Source organism: Bombina bombina, chromosome 6, assembly GCF_027579735.1.
Source record: "Bombina bombina isolate aBomBom1 chromosome 6, aBomBom1.pri, whole genome shotgun sequence".
Taxonomy (NCBI): domain Eukaryota; kingdom Metazoa; phylum Chordata; class Amphibia; order Anura; family Bombinatoridae; genus Bombina; species Bombina bombina.
This window is the reverse complement of record NC_069504.1, coordinates 1,030,945,471-1,030,962,329: the sequence shown is the minus strand read 5'-3', so window position 1 is coordinate 1,030,962,329 and position 16,859 is coordinate 1,030,945,471. Positions and strand designations below refer to the sequence as shown.

Here is a 16,859-nt window from a genome sequence, read left to right as displayed (position 1 = left end):
ATGCAAATGCTAGGCTATATTTATTTAAAACAACTAGGTAGGCAAATCCTTGACAAAATGTGGTGTTTTCAGGATTGCATCTTAGCACAGGTCTCTTATTACCTCATGTGTTATCAGTTTAAAAGGCATTCTGGGAAGTTGAAAGGGCGCAGCTAACCAGGGTCAAGTTACAGAGAGATGGGACCTATAAAAGATGATGTTGCCATCATATGTTCCTAACGTAAGAGCAATAACTTTGGAGAAGACCTTAAAAATTATGCAATGCCAAAAATGTTCACAAAAGAGCAGTATCTTACATACATTTTCAATGAGCTACCATTTGCTCAGCACTTAATGGAAGTGAATTAAATATTCCTGTTGGGGGGGGCGGAGTCAACCGCCGAAGTGGTCGGACGCACACTGTTGGAGCTCCTGATTTATAACCTCTAAAGTAGCATTACTTGTGCAAAGGAGACCTCCTTTTATGTTATTTTGGACTTTAGCCTAGTCTACATTGACTTTTATACAACGGGGGAACTAGATTTTAGCATTGCTAACTAACAGCTCCAAGAGCCTGTATTGGGTGTTTCACTGCAGGGGCGCAAGTCGCCATCTTAGATCAGGATGGAGTACCTAAGCAGATGGGAGACAGAGACGGCGCAACTTATCCAAGTCCATTACTGGGAGCTAAAGAAAGACTTGAACGCTATATTGGACAAGCTGGCAGTACTCTCATCTCACCAACCACAGGTTTTGGAGGCATACGAGTCTGCAGTTCTCCCTTCTCTGCAAAGCACCATCGAGGATATATCAGACTTCCCAGGTGGATTCACTCTTGGATCCGATCTCTGCTTTCAGGAGGAAGCATCTGACGGCCTACAGAATGACCCGTTTAACTCCAGTGACCCAGGACAATATAAAGAAGCCCCGCTCTTTCTGACTGGTATTGAGCTCTACCACACAGAGAAATCCGAGCGGTTCAGTCACACCATGAAGCTCCTGTGTGATCAACATTCTACCGGACACTTTTTTGGCCCTCTGGGTCAACAAATATCTGATCCTTGACCGTTTCCGTGATGCACCATTGCAAAGCACTCCCCATACTGTCTACCGCTTTTCAAGCGAACCAAACAGGCTACGGAAGTCACTGTGGGATCCAGGAAAACTCTCTGCTGCCAGGTTAGAGTGTGCAACAGATAGAGGCGCAGAAAGACGGAAGACCAGTTTTTTAGAGCATACAATGATACTGGACTGCCGCAACTTGTCATACAATTTAGTGTGGATTATAGCAGGTACCTAGTACTTCATCTGTACTATTCATTGGGACTGCTTACTTGTTTTACAGCTCCGCTTAAAGTTACAGTTGATCATTAAATAAATGGATACCTGCAGTTGATATCTGGTCATGTGGACTTTCTATTTGACTTTGAGATGATTAAATGTTACTGTACATTGTCTGCTTTTACATCTAACCCTGGGATAGAACGTAACAGATACACATACTTAGTGTCTGTTAGTTTTAATTAATATCACCATGGCCCAGAACTAAACACATTTGATATGGTTATATAGTTTTTCACAAAGTTTTGTAGACTCAGAGTATCTCCCCACGTGCTCCATGCATAGGACTCTTTAGAGTTTCAAGTTCTAATTAAAGTGCAGTTTGCAAGAGTCCAAATTTAAACTATCAGTTACTAATATGTGTATTGGTCATTACTAATAGACAAATCTATGTGAATTATATTACAGGAGGTGGTATTGATATGATATACCGTCTGTAAATAAGATTCTGATATAGGGCTCTAGTTCCTGCCTTTATTGCCATTTGTCTCTGCCAGATTTTAGTTAGGCAAATATAACCCTGTATGCTGTCGCAATATTAGAAATAATGTTAGTGTGTTATGTTTGAGATAAGACTGAGATCTATTTCATTTTATTATACACAAATATGTATGTGGCCACTACCTTTAACCCTCTCAACTACTAATATGGTATTATTTACATTATCTGTATTCTCTCTCTCTTAGTCATGGAGTTGTACGGAGGTAGTATTTCCTTTCACACTGGGTACTCCCTGAATTCCTATCTATAGTCAGGGTATATTACGCTATTATCTACTTTATGTATGCTAGTACATTTGTACTGAGATATGCTATATTACTCTAAGATCCATGGAAGACCGCCTATAACATTATTTAATGACAAAGATGGTCCTTATGTTTATGATATATATGACTCATTCCACTTGAACAGGTCCCCTCTCCCTGTTCTGCATGCCCCAGTCAACTTTCTCCATAGATGTGTATAATGTTTAGCTTCCTATTTAATTTCTATAGTTACAGGAAATCTCTTACATTACCCCAATACTGTATGTGCCCACGCTATATATGGCGGATCATAGGGATTGATGTGGCATTTAGCTGAATATAAGTGTATAGACTGAATTTATGATTACCCTATGATCCAATAAACTTTTATTGGAGCAAACAGTTTTAAAGTTGGGGTTAGGCTCAACAGTTATAACTTTGGTAATTAGCTTTACTCTTTTAATATAACACTTTTTTCTATTTTGAAATGCCTGTCCTCTCTGAACAGTCGTTACCTATAGCTCGTCACGATACAGAGCACTTTATTGCACTAAACTGTAGTAAAGGCCATTCTTTTATATAGCCAACATGCTTTCTCCGCCCCCCTCAGCCGGCGAGGTGGGTGAGGATATTAAGTGATAGCCCATAACAATATCACCTAGCTCAGTCATCTGACATTCTACAATGGCTCACATTGAGATGCTGCTAGCTATATTGGTGGGGCCTACCCAGACCCACCACATGATCATACAGACACGAATACTAAGGTGGACAAGCATCCTCTTCACAGTAGTCTTCACAATGTTTTATAGTAGTTACCATATATATATATATATATATATATATATATATATATATATATATATATATATATATATATATATATATATATATATATATGTATATCTATATACTTAACTGTATGCAGTTGTGAAGCTATTGTGTTAGTGATCACAGAAACTTTAGATTCCTGATATTCCCTACACTTAAAATAGTTATGTTCTATGGATTATGAAATGGTACACCTCCACAACTTAGTATCTCACTCAGTCTATTGCATATCCAAGTCACTCTTTATCAAACCTGTGACATGTAAGTTAAGCCCCGTCCGACTATATATCTCATACAATTCTAGAGCACCTTCGACATTGCTTTCGATAACACAAAGTTCATGTTAGATGCCCCCCTCTACATTTCTGTAGCGGTGTTTATCCACTGAATTTCCCTTCTCATTATATCTGTATTAAAGGCACTTTGTATGCCCAACTACGGGTCATACTAAACTTTTTCTATCTCATTACGGATATATAATTTCTGTGGTTATCATTTTTAGTATAATAACGTTTCCTATATCAGTTGGCTCATAAGTAACCATTGAATTAACCACTGCTAAATGCTATTTTGCTATATACTATAAAATGAGACTCTCAAATTATTGAGAACAATGTAAAGTACAACTATCATCTGTCGATGTATGGAATTTTTTGTCACTTTTGTAACTACTGTAAACCTTTATTGTTCATGTATATTACTTGTTATATTACATCAATTATGTTTATGTACCAAGATTCTCAATAAAAGATTATTTAAAAAAAAAAATGATATTCCTGTGGGCACTGAGGCACAGAGCATAACAGCAGTTCACCTTCTAGTAGATCTGAATCACAAAGCAGATTATGTGAGCAGAGTTTCCATGTATCAGTCAGGATGGAAGCTTCCCAAAGCTTTTGCATAACAAAAAAAGTGGAGTTATCCAACAATAATGTTCAGGTTAATTGATTTTTCAGTACTTCATGATTCTCATTCCATGTGAATGAATGCTCTGTCTCAGACATAAGACCTCAAACTGAGAGATGATTTTTTTTCCCTGATATCACTGATACAACAGCTAAATCGGTTCCATCACCAACTGAGAAGGGGTTTTTGGAACCCCGGAACATCACCTATGTAATAAAGAACAGTTTTTTGTTTGCTAAATCCGTTGAGTGTGGTCAGTCTTTTTTACTGCATTATTCCATTACCCGCACCCTGGTTGCTGTCGCATTTGTTTGAGTGCAGATGAACCCTCTAATGAGATATAGATATATATAGATATAGATATATATATATATATATATATATATATTTATATTTTTTTACAGTGTGTGTATATATATATATATATATATATATATATATATATATATATATATATATATATATATATATATATATATATATATATATATATATATATAAATATATATATATATAAATTTTGTAGTGTCACATTATTTTCTCCGGGGGGGGGGGGTTTCTACGTATTTAACTTTTTTCTTTTTTTTTTTTCTTTTAAGGGACGATTGGGTACAACCAAAGGAACAGAATTGATACCCTCATGTATTTGTTGGCTTACCCTCAAAAGCCGATGGTTAAAACTAGAACCATTGAACTCATTGAGTTTGAGAAACTCCCAGCCGGGCAAAATGCTACTGTTGCAGTGATGAGCTACAGCGGGTACGACATTGAAGATGCTCTAGTGTTAAATAAGGCTTCACTGGATAGAGGTAAGATCACAAAAAGCTATTGAGAACAAATGGTGTAATTAATAACAATAGCATTTTCTGTTCATTGTTTTTACATATGATATTGTAGGTAATAAAGAAAACTGAAGAACATAAAAAATGGCAGGACACAGACTATAATTACACAGGGTTGTGCTATATGTTTAACCCCTTTGTGTGGCTTAAAGGGACGTAAAACCCAAACATTTTATTTCATGGTTCAGATAGAACATACAATTTTAAACAACTTTCCAATTTACTTTTATTATCAATTTCTCCTGTTAAGTGTAGTCAGTCCACGGGTCATCCATTACTTATGGAATATATCTCTTCCTAACAGGAAACTGCAAGAGAATTACCCAGCAGAGCTGCTATATAGCTCCCCCCCTCACCTATCATACTCAGTCATTCTCTTGCAGCCTAACTAAAAAGGAAGCTGTGAGAGATCTGTGGTGTTTTTTAACTTAGTTTATTTCTACAATCAAAAGTTTGTTATTTTTAAATGGCACCGGAGTGTGCTGTTTATTCTCAGGCAGCATTAGAAGAAGAATCTGCCTGGGTTTCTTTCATGTAATTAGCAAGAGTCCATGAGCTAGTGACGTATGGGATATGCATTCCTACCAGGAGGGGCAAAGTTTCCCAAACCTCAAAATGCCTATAAATACACCCCTCACCACACCCACAATTCAGTTTTACAAACTTTGCCTCCGATGGAGGTGGTGAAGTAAGTTTGTGCTAGATTCTACGTTGATATGCGCTCCGCAGCAAGTTGGAGCCCGGTTTTCCTCTCAGCGTGCAGTGAATGTCAGAGGGATGTGAGGAGAGTATTGCCTATTTGAATGCAGTGATCTCCTTCTACGGGGTCTATTTCATAGGTTCTCTGTTATCGGTCGTAGAGATTCATCTCTTACCTCCCTTTTCAGATCGACGATATACTCTTATATATACCATTACCTCTGCTGATTCTCGTTTCAGTACTGGTTTGGCTTTCTACAAACATGTAGATGAGTGTCCTGGGGTAAGTAAATCTTATTTTCTGTGACACTCTAAGCTATGGTTGGGCACTTTGTTTATAAAGTTCTAAATATATGTATTCAAACATTTATTTGCCTTGACTCAGAATGTTCAACATTCCTTATTTTTCAGACAGTCAGTTTCATATTTGGGATAATGCATTTGAATTATTCATTTTTTCTTACCTTCAAAAATTTGACTCTTTTTTTCCCTGTGGGCTGTTAGGCTCGCGGGGGCTGAAAATGCTTCATTTTATTGCGTCATTCTTGGCGCGGACTTTTTTGGCGCAAAAAAAATCTTTTCCGTTTCCGGCGTCATACGTGTCGCCGGAAGTTGCGTCATTTTTTGACGTTATTTTGCGCCAAAAATGTCGGCGTTCCGGATATGGCGTCATTTTTGGCGCCAAAAGCATTTAGGCGCCAAATAATGTGGGCGTCTTATTTGGCGCTAAAAAATATGGGCGTCGCTTTTGTCTCCACATTATTTAAGTCTCATTTTTCTTTGCTTCTGGTTGCTAGAAGCTTGTTCTTTGGCATTTTTTCCCATTCCTGAAACTGTCATTTAAGGAATTTGATCAATTTTGCTTTATATGTTGTTTTTTCTCTTACATATTGCAAGATGTCTCACGTTGCATCTGAGTCAGAAGATACTACAGGAAAATCGCTGTCTAGTGCTGGATCTACCAAAGCTAAGTGTATCTGCTGTAAACTTTTGGTAGCTATTCCTCCGGCTGTTGTTTGTATTAATTGTCATGACAAACTTGTTAATGCAGATAATATTTCCTTTAGTAATGTACCATTGCCTGTTGCAGTTCCCTCAACATCTAAGGTGCAGAATGTTCCTGATAACATAAGAGATTTTGTTTCTGAATCCATCAAGAAGGCTATGTCTGTTATTTCTCCTTCTAGTAAACGTAAAAAATCTTTTAAAACTTCTCTCCCTACAGATGAATTTTTAAATGAACATCATCATTCTGATTCTGATGACTCTTCTGGTTCAGAGGATTCTGTCTCAGAGATTGATGCTGATAAATCTTCATATTTATTTAAAATGGAATTTATTCGTTCTTTACTTAAAGAAGTACTAATTGCTTTAGAAATAGAGGATTCTGGTCCTCTTGATACTAATTCTAAACGTTTAGATAAGGTATTTAAATCTCCTGTGGTTATTCCAGAAGTTTTTCCTGTTCCTAATGCTATTTCTGCAGTAATTTCCAAAGAATGGGATAAATTGGGTAATTCATTTACTCCTTCTAAACGTTTTAAGCAATTATATCCTGTGCCGTCTGACAGATTAGAATTTTGGGACAAAATCCCTAAAGTTGATGCCCTTGCTAAACATACTACTATTCCTACGTCAGATGGTACTTCGTTTAAGGATCCTTTAGATAGGAAAATTGAATCCTTTCTAAGAAAAGCTTATCTGTGTTCAGGTAATCTTCTTAGACCTGCTATATCATTGGCTGATGTTGCTGCAGCTTCAACGTTTTGGTTGGAAACTTTAGCACAACAAGTAACAGATCATGATTCTCATGATATTATTATTCTTCTTCAGCATGCTAATAATTTTATCTGTGATGCCATTTTTGATATTATCAGAGTTGATGTCAGGTTTATGTCTCTAGCTATTTTAGCTAGAAGAGCTTTATGGCTTTAGACTTGGAATGCTGATATGGCTTCTAAATCAACTCTACTTTCCATTTCTTTACAGGGTAACAAATTATTTGGTTCTCAGTTGGATTCTATTATTTCAACTGTTACTGGTGGGAAAGGAACTTTTTTACCACAGGATAAAAAATCTAAGGGTAAAAACAGGGCTAATAATCGTTTTCGTTCCTTTCGTTTCAACAAAGAACAAAAGCCTGATCCTTCATCCTCAGGAGCAGTTTCAGTTTGGAAACCTTCTCCAGTCTGGAATAAATCCAAGCCTGCTAGAAAGGCAAAGCCTGCTTCTAAGTCCACATGAAGGTGCGGCCCTCATTCCAGCTCAGCTGGTAGGGGGCAGGTTATGTTTTTTCAAAGAAATTTGGATCAATTCTGTTCACAATCTTTGGATTCAGAACATTGTTTCAGAAGGCTACAGAATTGGTTTCAAGATGAGACCTCCTGCAAAGAGATTTTTTCTTTCCCGTGTCCCAGTAAATCCAGTGAAAGCTCAAGCATTTCTGAATTGTGTTTCAGATCTAGAGTTGGCTGGAGTAATTATGCCAGTTCCAGTTCCGGAACAGGGGATGGGGTTTTATTCAAATCACTTCATTGTACCAAAGAAGGAGAATTCCTTCAGACCAGTTCTGGATCTAAAAATATTGAATCGTTATGTAAGGATACCAACGTTCCAAATGGTAACTGTAAGGACTATCTTGCCTTTTGTTCAGCAAGGGCGTTATATGTCCACAATAGATTTACAGGATGCATATCTGCATATTCCGATTCATCCAGATCATTATCAGTTCCTGAGATTCTCTTTTCTGGACAAGCATTACCAGTTTGTGGCTCTGCCGTTTGGCCTAGCTACAGCTCCAAGAATTTTTACAAAGGTTCTCGGTGCCCTTCTGTCTATAATCAGAGAACAGGGTATTGTGGTATTTCCTTATTTGGACGATATCTTGGTACTTGCTCAGTCTTTACATTTAGCAGAATCTCATACGAATCGACTTGTGTTGTTTCTTCAAGATCATGGTTGGAGGATCAATTTACCAAAAAGTTCATTGATTCCTCAGACAAGGGTAACCTTTCTGGGTTTCCAGATAGATTCAGTGTCCATGACTCTGTCTTTAACAGACAAGAGACGTCTAAAATTGATTTCAGATTGTCGAAACCTTCAGTCACAATCATTCCCTTCGGTAGCCTTATGCATGGAAATTCTAGGTCTTATGACTGCTGCATCGGACGCGATCCCCTTTGCTCGTTTTCACATGCGACCTCTTCAGCTCTGTATGCTGAATCAATGGTGCAAGGATTACACAAAGATATCTCAATTAATATCTTTAAAACCGATTGTACGACACTCTCTAACGTGGTGGACAGATCACCATCGTTTAATTCAGGGGGCTTCTTTTGTGCTTCCGACCTGGACTGTAATTTCAACAGATGCAAGTCTCACAGGTTGGGGAGCTGTGTGGGGATCTCTGACGGCACAAGGAGTTTGGGAATCTCAGGAGGTGAGATTACCGATCAATATTTTGGAACTCCGTGCAATTTTCAGAGCTCTTCAGTTTTGGCCTCTTCTGAGGAGAGAATCGTTCATTTGTTTTCAGACAGACAATGTCACAACTGTGGCATACATCAATCATCAAGGAGGGACTCACAGTCCTCTGGCTATGAAAGAAGTATCTCGAATTTTGGTTTGGGCGGAATCCAGCTCCTGTCTAATCTCTGCGGTTCATATCCCAGGTATAGACAATTGGGAAGCGGATTATCTCAGTCGCCAAACGTTGCATCCGGGCGAATGGTCTCTTCACCCAGAGGTATTTCTTCAGATTGTTCAAATGTGGGAACTTCCAGAAATAGATCTGATGGCGTCTCATCTAAACAAGAAACTTCCCAGATATCTGTCCAGATCCCGGGATCCTCAGGCAGAGGCAGTGGATGCATTATCACTTCCTTGGAAGTATCATCCTGCCTATATCTTTCCGCCTCTAGTTCTTCTTCCAAGAGTAATCTCCAAGATTCTGAAGGAATGCTCGTTTGTTCTGCTGGTAGCTCCGGCATGGCCTCACAGGTTTTGGTATGCAGATCTTGTCCGGATGGCCTCTTGCCAACCGTGGACTCTTCCGTTAAGACCAGACCTTCTGTCACAAGGTCCTTTTTTCCATCAGGATCTGAAATCCTTAAATTTAAAGGTATGGAGATTTAACGCTTGATTGTTGGTCAAAGAGGTTTCTCTGACTCTGTGATTAATACTATGTTACAGGCTCGTAAATCTGTATCTAGGGAGATATATTATAGAGTCTGGAAGACTTATATTTCTTGGTGTCTTTCTCATCATTTTTCTTGGCATTCTTTTAGAATACCGAGAATTTTACAGTTTCTTCAGGATGGTTTAGATAACGGTTTGTCCGCAAGTTCCTTGAAAGGACAAATCTCTGCTCTTTCTGTTCTTTTTCACAGAAAGATTGCTATTCTTCCTGATATTCGTTGTTTTGTACAAGCTTTGGTTCGTATAAATTTTACAGTTTCTTCAGGATGGTTTAGATAACGGTTTGTCCGCAAGTTCCTTGAAAGGACAAATCTCTGCTCTTTCTGTTCTTTTTCACAGAAAGATTGCTATTCTTCCTGATATTCGTTGTTTTGTACAAGCTTTGGTTCGTATAAAACCTGTCATTAAGTCAATTTCTCCTCCTTGGAGTTTGAATTTGGTTCTGGGAGCTCTTCAAGCTCCTCCGTTTGAGCCTATGCATTCATTGGACATTAAATTGCTTTCTTAGAAAGTTTTGTTCCTTTTGGCCATCTCTTCTGCCAGAAGAGTTTCTGAATTATCTGCTCTTTCTTGTGAGTCTCCTTTTCTGATTTTTCATCAGGATAAGGCGGTGTTGCGAACTTCTTTTGAATTTTTACCTAAAGTTGTGAATTCCAACAACATTAGTAGAGAAATTGTGGTTCCTTCATTATGTCCTAATCCTAAGAATTAGGCCTATGTTGAGTCGGGTAAAACTCCGCCTCAGAGGATTACAGCTCATTCTACTAGGTCAGTTTCTACTTCCTTGGCGTTTAGGAATGAAGCTTCGGTTGATCAGATTTGCAAAGCGGCAACTTGGTCCTCTTTGCATACTTTTACCAAATTCTACCATTTTGATGTATTTTCTTCTTCTGAAGCAGTTTTTGGTAGAAAAGTACTCCAGGCAGCGGTTTCAGTTTGAATCTTCTGCTTATGTTTTTCATTAAACTTTATTTTGGGTGTGGATTATTTTCAGCAGGAATTGGCTGTCTTTATTTTATCCCTCCCTCTCTAGTGACTCTTGTGTGGAAAGATCCACATCTTGGGTAATCATTATCCCATACGTCACTAGCTCATGGACTCTTGCTAATTACATGAAAGAAAACATAATTTATGTAAGAACTTACCTGATAAATTCATTTCTTTCATATTAGCAAGAGTCCATGAGGCCCGCCCTTTTTTTGTGGTGGTTATGATTTTGTATAAAGCACAATTATTCCAATTCCTTATTTTATATGCTTTCGCACTTTTTTATCACCCCACTTCTTGGCTATTCGTTAAACTGAATTGTGGGTGTGGTGAGGGGTGTATTTATAGGCATTTTGAGGTTTGGGAAACTTTGCCCCTCCTGGTAGGAATGTATATCCCATACGTCACTAGCTCATGGACTCTTGCTAATATGAAAGAAATGAATTTATCAGGTAAGTTCTTACATAAATTATGTTTTTTTTCTGTGGTCTTAGCAGACGTAACTAAGATCCACTGGCTGTTTCTCATCTGAGGAGTGAGGTAACTTCAGAGAAGGGGAATAGCATGCAGGGCTCCCCTGCAACAAATGAGGTATGTGCAGTAATTTATTTTCTGAGGAATGGAATTGACTGAGAAAATACTGCTGATACCATTGTAAAGTAAGTTCAGCCTTAAATGCAGTGATAGCGACTGGTATCAGGCTGATGTGTGTGTGTGTGTGTACACTGAATGTATTTTTCTAAGGAATGGAATTGACTCTGAAAATACTGTTAATACTGAAATAATGTATGAGCCTTAACTGCAGTAAAAACGACTGGTAGCAGGCTTATTAATAATACATAACTTTCAAATGTTTGTTTAAAACGTTTATTGGCTTGTTAATCGTTTTTGTGAGGTACTTGGTGATAAAACTTATTAGGGCATGATTTTTACCACATGGCCATTTTTGTTTTCTGCATAGAAACAGTTTCTGAGCTTCCCCACTGTTGTAATATGAGTGGGAGGGGCCTATTTTAGCGCTTTTTTGCGCAGCAAAAATTCAGTCACAATCTGTCTACTTCATCCTCCATGATCCAGATCGTCTCTAGAGAGCTCAGGGGTCTTCAAAATCCATTTTGAGGGAGGTAATCAGGCACAGCAGTCCTGTGACAGTGTATTTGACTGTGAGAAAAATGTTAATTATATAATTGTTATCCGTTTTTGGGTACTAAGGGGTTAATCACCAGACGACGAGGGGGAAGTTATGCCGACTAACTCTCCTCACGTGTCAGTACCTTCGCCTCCCGCTCAGGAGGTGCGTGATTTTGTGGCGCCAAGTACATCAGGGAGGCCCTTACAAATCACTTTGCAAGACATGGCTACTGTTATGACAGAAGTATTATCTAAGTTGCCAGAATTAAGAGGCAAGCGCGATAGCTCTGGGTTAAGGATAGAGCGCGCGGATGAGATGAGAGCCATGTCAGATACTGCGTCACAGTTTGCAGAACGTGAGGACGGAGAGCTTCATTCTGTGGGTGACGGATCTGATCCAGGGATACTGGATTCAGAGATTTCCAATTTTAAATTTAAGCTAGAGAACCTCCGCACATTGCTAGGGGAGGTATTAGCGGCTCTGAATGATTGTAACACGGTTGCAATTCCAGAGAAATTATGTAGGTTGGATAGATACTATGCGGTACCGGTGTGTACTGACGTATTTCCTATACCAAAAAGGCTTACAGAGATTATTAGCAAGGAGTGGGATAGACCGGGTGTGCCTTTTACCCCTCCTCCCATATTTAGGAAAATGTTTCCTATTGACGCCACCACACGAGACTTATGGCAGACGGTCCCTAAGGTGGAGGGAGCAGTTTCTACTTTAGCTAAGCGTACCACTATCACGGTGGAGGATAGTTGTGCCTTTTCATATCCAATGGATAAAAAATTAGAGGGTTACCTTAAAGGGCCACTGTAAGTAAATATTTTCTATGCCTGTTACTAACTAACTACCCTAAATACGCTTTTTATCAATAGCATTTCATTAACATATCTCTACCGTATATCAGAAATCTTGTCTGCAAATTTAATTGTTTTCCAAACCCACTCCGTGGGTATCCTTTGCTCTGTACCAATCCGTTTACAATACCTAGGTTTCAAAATGGCGCTTTAAATACAATTTCATTGGTTTAAGTTTTTTGAACATGCAGTGTTGAAAATAGTGGGCAGGGTAACGTGACATCATCGGCGAATAAAAGATATAACTTTTATAACATTATGAAACTTTGTTTTGGAGAAAATATAGGTCAGTAGGTTTTAATTAATGTTTATTAACTTTAATATGTTAGTTGTTTAGCTTAAAAATTATAACAGAAAGTAATCCTTTAAGAAAATGTTTGTTCAACAAGGTTTTATTTTACAGCCCCTCGCATGCATTGCGCCTGTCACTGCTGCGGCAGCATTCTGGTTTGAGTCTCTGGAAGAGGCCATTCGCTCAGCTCCATTGGATGAAATAATCAACAAGCTTAAGACACTTAAGCTAGCTAACGCATTTGTTTCTGATGCCGTTGTGCATTTAACCAAACTTACGGCTAAGAACTCCGGATTCGCCATCCAAGCGCGCAGAGCGCTATGGCTTAAATCCTGGTCAGCTGACGTGACTTCTAAATCTAAATTGCTTAATATTCCTTTCAAAGGGCAGACCTTATTCGGGCCCGGCTTGAAAGAAATTATTGCTGACATTACGGGAGGTAAGGGCCATGCTCTACCTCAGGACAGGGCCAAATCAAAGGCCAAACAGTCTAATTTTCGTGCCTTTCGTAACTTCAAGGCAGGAGCAGCATCAACTTCCTCCGCTCCAAAACAGGAAGGAGCTGTTGCTTGTTACAGACAGGGCTGGAAAGTTAACCAGTCCTGGAACAGGGGCAAGCAGGCCAAGAAACCTGCTGCTTCCCCCAAAACAGCATGAAGAGAGGGCCCCCTATCCGGAAACGGATCTAGTGGGGGGCAGACTTTCTCTATTCGCCCAGGCTTGGGCAAGAGATGTCCAGGATCCCTGGGCGTTGGAGATCATATCTCAGGGATATCTCCTGGACTTCAAAACTTCTCCTCCACGGGGGAGATTTCATCTTTCAAGGTTATCAGCAAACCAAATAAAGAAAGAGGTGTTTCTACGCTGTGTACAAGACCTCTTACTAATGGGGGTAATCCACCCAGTTCCGCGGACGGAACACGGGCAGGGATTCTATTCAAACCTATTTGTGGTTCCCAAGAAAGAGGGAACCTTCAGGCCAATCTTGGACTTAAAAATCCTAAACAAATTTCTAAGAGTTCCATCATTCAAAATGGAAACTATTCGAACCATCCTTCCCATGATCCAAGAGGGTCAGTACATGACCACAGTGGATCTAAAGGATGCCTACCTTCACGTACCGATTCACAAGGACCATTACCGGTATCTGAGATTTGCCTTCCTAGACAGGCATTACCAGTTTGTAGCTCTTCCCTTCGGATTAGCTACGGCTCCAAGAATCTTTACAAAAATTCTACTATCACTTCTGGCGGTACTAAGACAGCGAGGCATAGCGGTGACTCCGTACCTAGACGACATTCTGATACAAGCGTCAAGTTTTCAAACTGCCAAGTCTCATACAGAGATAGTTCTGGCATTTCTGAGGTCGCATGGGTGGAAGGTGAACGTGGAAAAGAGTTCTCTATTACCACTTACAAGAGTTCCCTTTCTAGGGACTCTTATAGATTCTGTAGAGATGAAAATTTACCTGACAGAGGCCAGGTTATTAAAACTTCTAAATGCTTGCCGTGTCCTTCACTCCATTCCACACCCGTCAGTAGCTCAGTGCATGGAAGTAATCGGCTTAATGGTAGCGGCAATGGACATAGTACCATTTGCGCGCCTGCATCTCAGACCGCTGCAATTGTGCATGCTAAGTCAGTGGAACGGGGATTAGTCAGATTTGTCCCCCCTACTAAATCTGGATCAAGAGACCAGAGATTCTCTTCTATGGTGGCTTTCTCGGCCACATCTGTTCAAGGGGATGACCTTTCGCAGGCCAGATTGGACGATTGTAACAACAGACGCCAGCCTTCTAGGCTGGGGAGCAGTCTGGAATTCCCTGAAAGCTCAGGGATTATGGACTCAGGAGGAGAAACTCCTCCCAATAAATATTCTGGAGTTAAGAGCAAGATAATTCGCTGGGCAGAGTCTCACTCTTGCCACCTGTCAGCGATCTACATCCCAGGCGTGGAGAACTGGGAGGCGGATTTTCTAAGTCGCCAGACTTTTCATCCGGGGGAGTGGGAGCTTCATCCGGAGGTCTTTGCTCAACTGATTCGTCGTTGGGGCAAACCAGATCTGGATCTCATGGCGTCTCGTCAGAACGCCAAGCTTCCTTGTTACGGATCCAGGTCCAGGGACCCAGGAGCGGTGCTGATAGATGCTCTGACAGCCCCTTGGATCTTCAACATGGCTTATGTGTTTCCACCATTCCCGATGCTTCCTCGTTTGATTGCCAAGATCAAACAGGAGAGAGCTTCGGTGATTCTGATAGCGCCTGCGTGGCCACGCAGGACCTGGTATGCAGACCTAGTGGACATGTCGTCCTGTCCACCGTGGTCTCTGCCTCTGAGACAGGACCTTCTAATTCAGGGTCCTTTCAAACATCCAAATCTAATTTCTCTGAGGCTGACTGCATGGAGATTGAACGCTTGATTCTATCAAAGCGTGGCTTCTCGGAGTCGGTTATTGATACCTTAATACAGGCTAGGAAGCCTGTTACCAGAAAAATTTACCATAAGATATGGCGTAAATATTTACATTGGTGCGAATCCAAGAGTTACTCATGGAGTAAGGTTAGGATTCCTAGGATATTGTCCTTTCTACAAGAGGGTTTAGAAAAGGCTTATCTACTAGTTCGTTAAAGGGACAGATTTCTGCTCTGTCTATTCTTCTACACAAACGTCTGGCTGAAGTTCCAGACGTTCAGGCTTTCTGTCAGGCTTTAATTAGGATTAAGCCTGTGTTTAAGTCTGTTGCTCCGCCGTGGAGCATAAACTTAGTTCTTAATGTTCTTCAAGGCGTTCCATTTGAACCCCTTCATTCCATTGATATCAAGCTGTTATCTTGGAAAGTTCTTTTTTTGATGGCTATTTCCTCGGCTCGAAGAGTCTCTGAGTTATCTGCCTTACATTGTGATTCTCCTTATCTGATTTTTCATTCAGACAAGGTAGTCCTGCGTACTAAACCTGGGTTCTTACCTAAGGTAGTTACTAACAGGAATATCAATCAAGAGATTGTTGTTCCATCACTGTGTCCTAACCCTTCTTCAAAGAAGGAACGACTTTTGCATAATCTGGACGTAGTCCGTGCCCTGAAATTCTATTTGCAGGCAACTAAGGATTTTCGTCAAACTTCTTCCCTGTTTGTCGTTTACTCTGGACAGAGGAGAGGTCAAAAGGCTTCGGCTACCTCTCTCTCTTTTTGGCTTCGTAGCATAATACGCTTAGCCTATGAGACTGCTGGACAGCAGCCTCCTGAAAGGTTTACAGCTCATTCTACTGGAGCTGTGGCTTCCACCTGGGCCTTTAAAAATGAGACCTCTGTTGAACAGATTTGCAAGGCTGCAACTTGGTCTTCGCTTCACACTTTTTCAAAATTTTTACAAATTTGACACTTTTGCTTCGTCGGAGGCTATTTTTGGGAGAAAGGTACTTCAAGCAGTGGTTCCTTCTGTTTAATGTTCCTGCCTTGTCCCTCCCTTCATCCGTGTACTTTAGCTTTGGTATTGGTATTCCATAAGTAATGGATGACCCGTGGACTGACTACACTTAACAGGAGAAAACATAATTTATGCTTACCTGATAAATTCCTTTCTCCTGTAGTGTAGTCAGTCCACGGCCCGCCCTGTTTTTACGGCAGGTCTAAATTTTAATTAAACTCCAGTCACCACTGTACCCTATGGTTCCTCCTTTCTCGTCTGCTTTGGTCGAATGACTGAGTATGATAGGTGAGGGGAGGAGCTATATAGCAGCTCTGCTGGGTAATTCTCTTGCAGTTTCCTGTTAGGAAGAGATATATTTCATAAGTAATGGATGACCCGTGGACTGACTACACTACAGGAGAAAGGAATTTATCAGGTAAGCATAAATTATGTTTTTTCTTTGTTTTCTTGTTATCCTTTATTGCGCTGCGGAATCTGTTTGCGCTCTACAAATACCTGATATTAATAATTGAAAAGCAAGAAGTTAAGTTCAGAAGTGTGCACGTGTCTGCAGCACTATATGGCAGCAGTTTTGCAACAATGTTATATATTATCAAGAACACTATGTAGCAGCACAA

The 16,859-nt window shown here is 40.0% G+C and overlaps 1 protein-coding gene across 1 annotated transcript in view; it reads left to right on the top strand.

Annotated features, from left to right (window-relative positions):
• Positions 1–16,859, top strand: part of POLR3B (RNA polymerase III subunit B) — a 791,018-nt gene that overhangs the window by 621,513 nt on the left and 152,646 nt on the right. Inside the window, exon 18 of the mRNA XM_053719663.1 lies at positions 4,403–4,612. Coding sequence (XP_053575638.1) covers positions 4,403–4,612 — 210 coding nt within the window. The remainder of the gene's footprint in view (positions 1–4,402; positions 4,613–16,859) is intronic.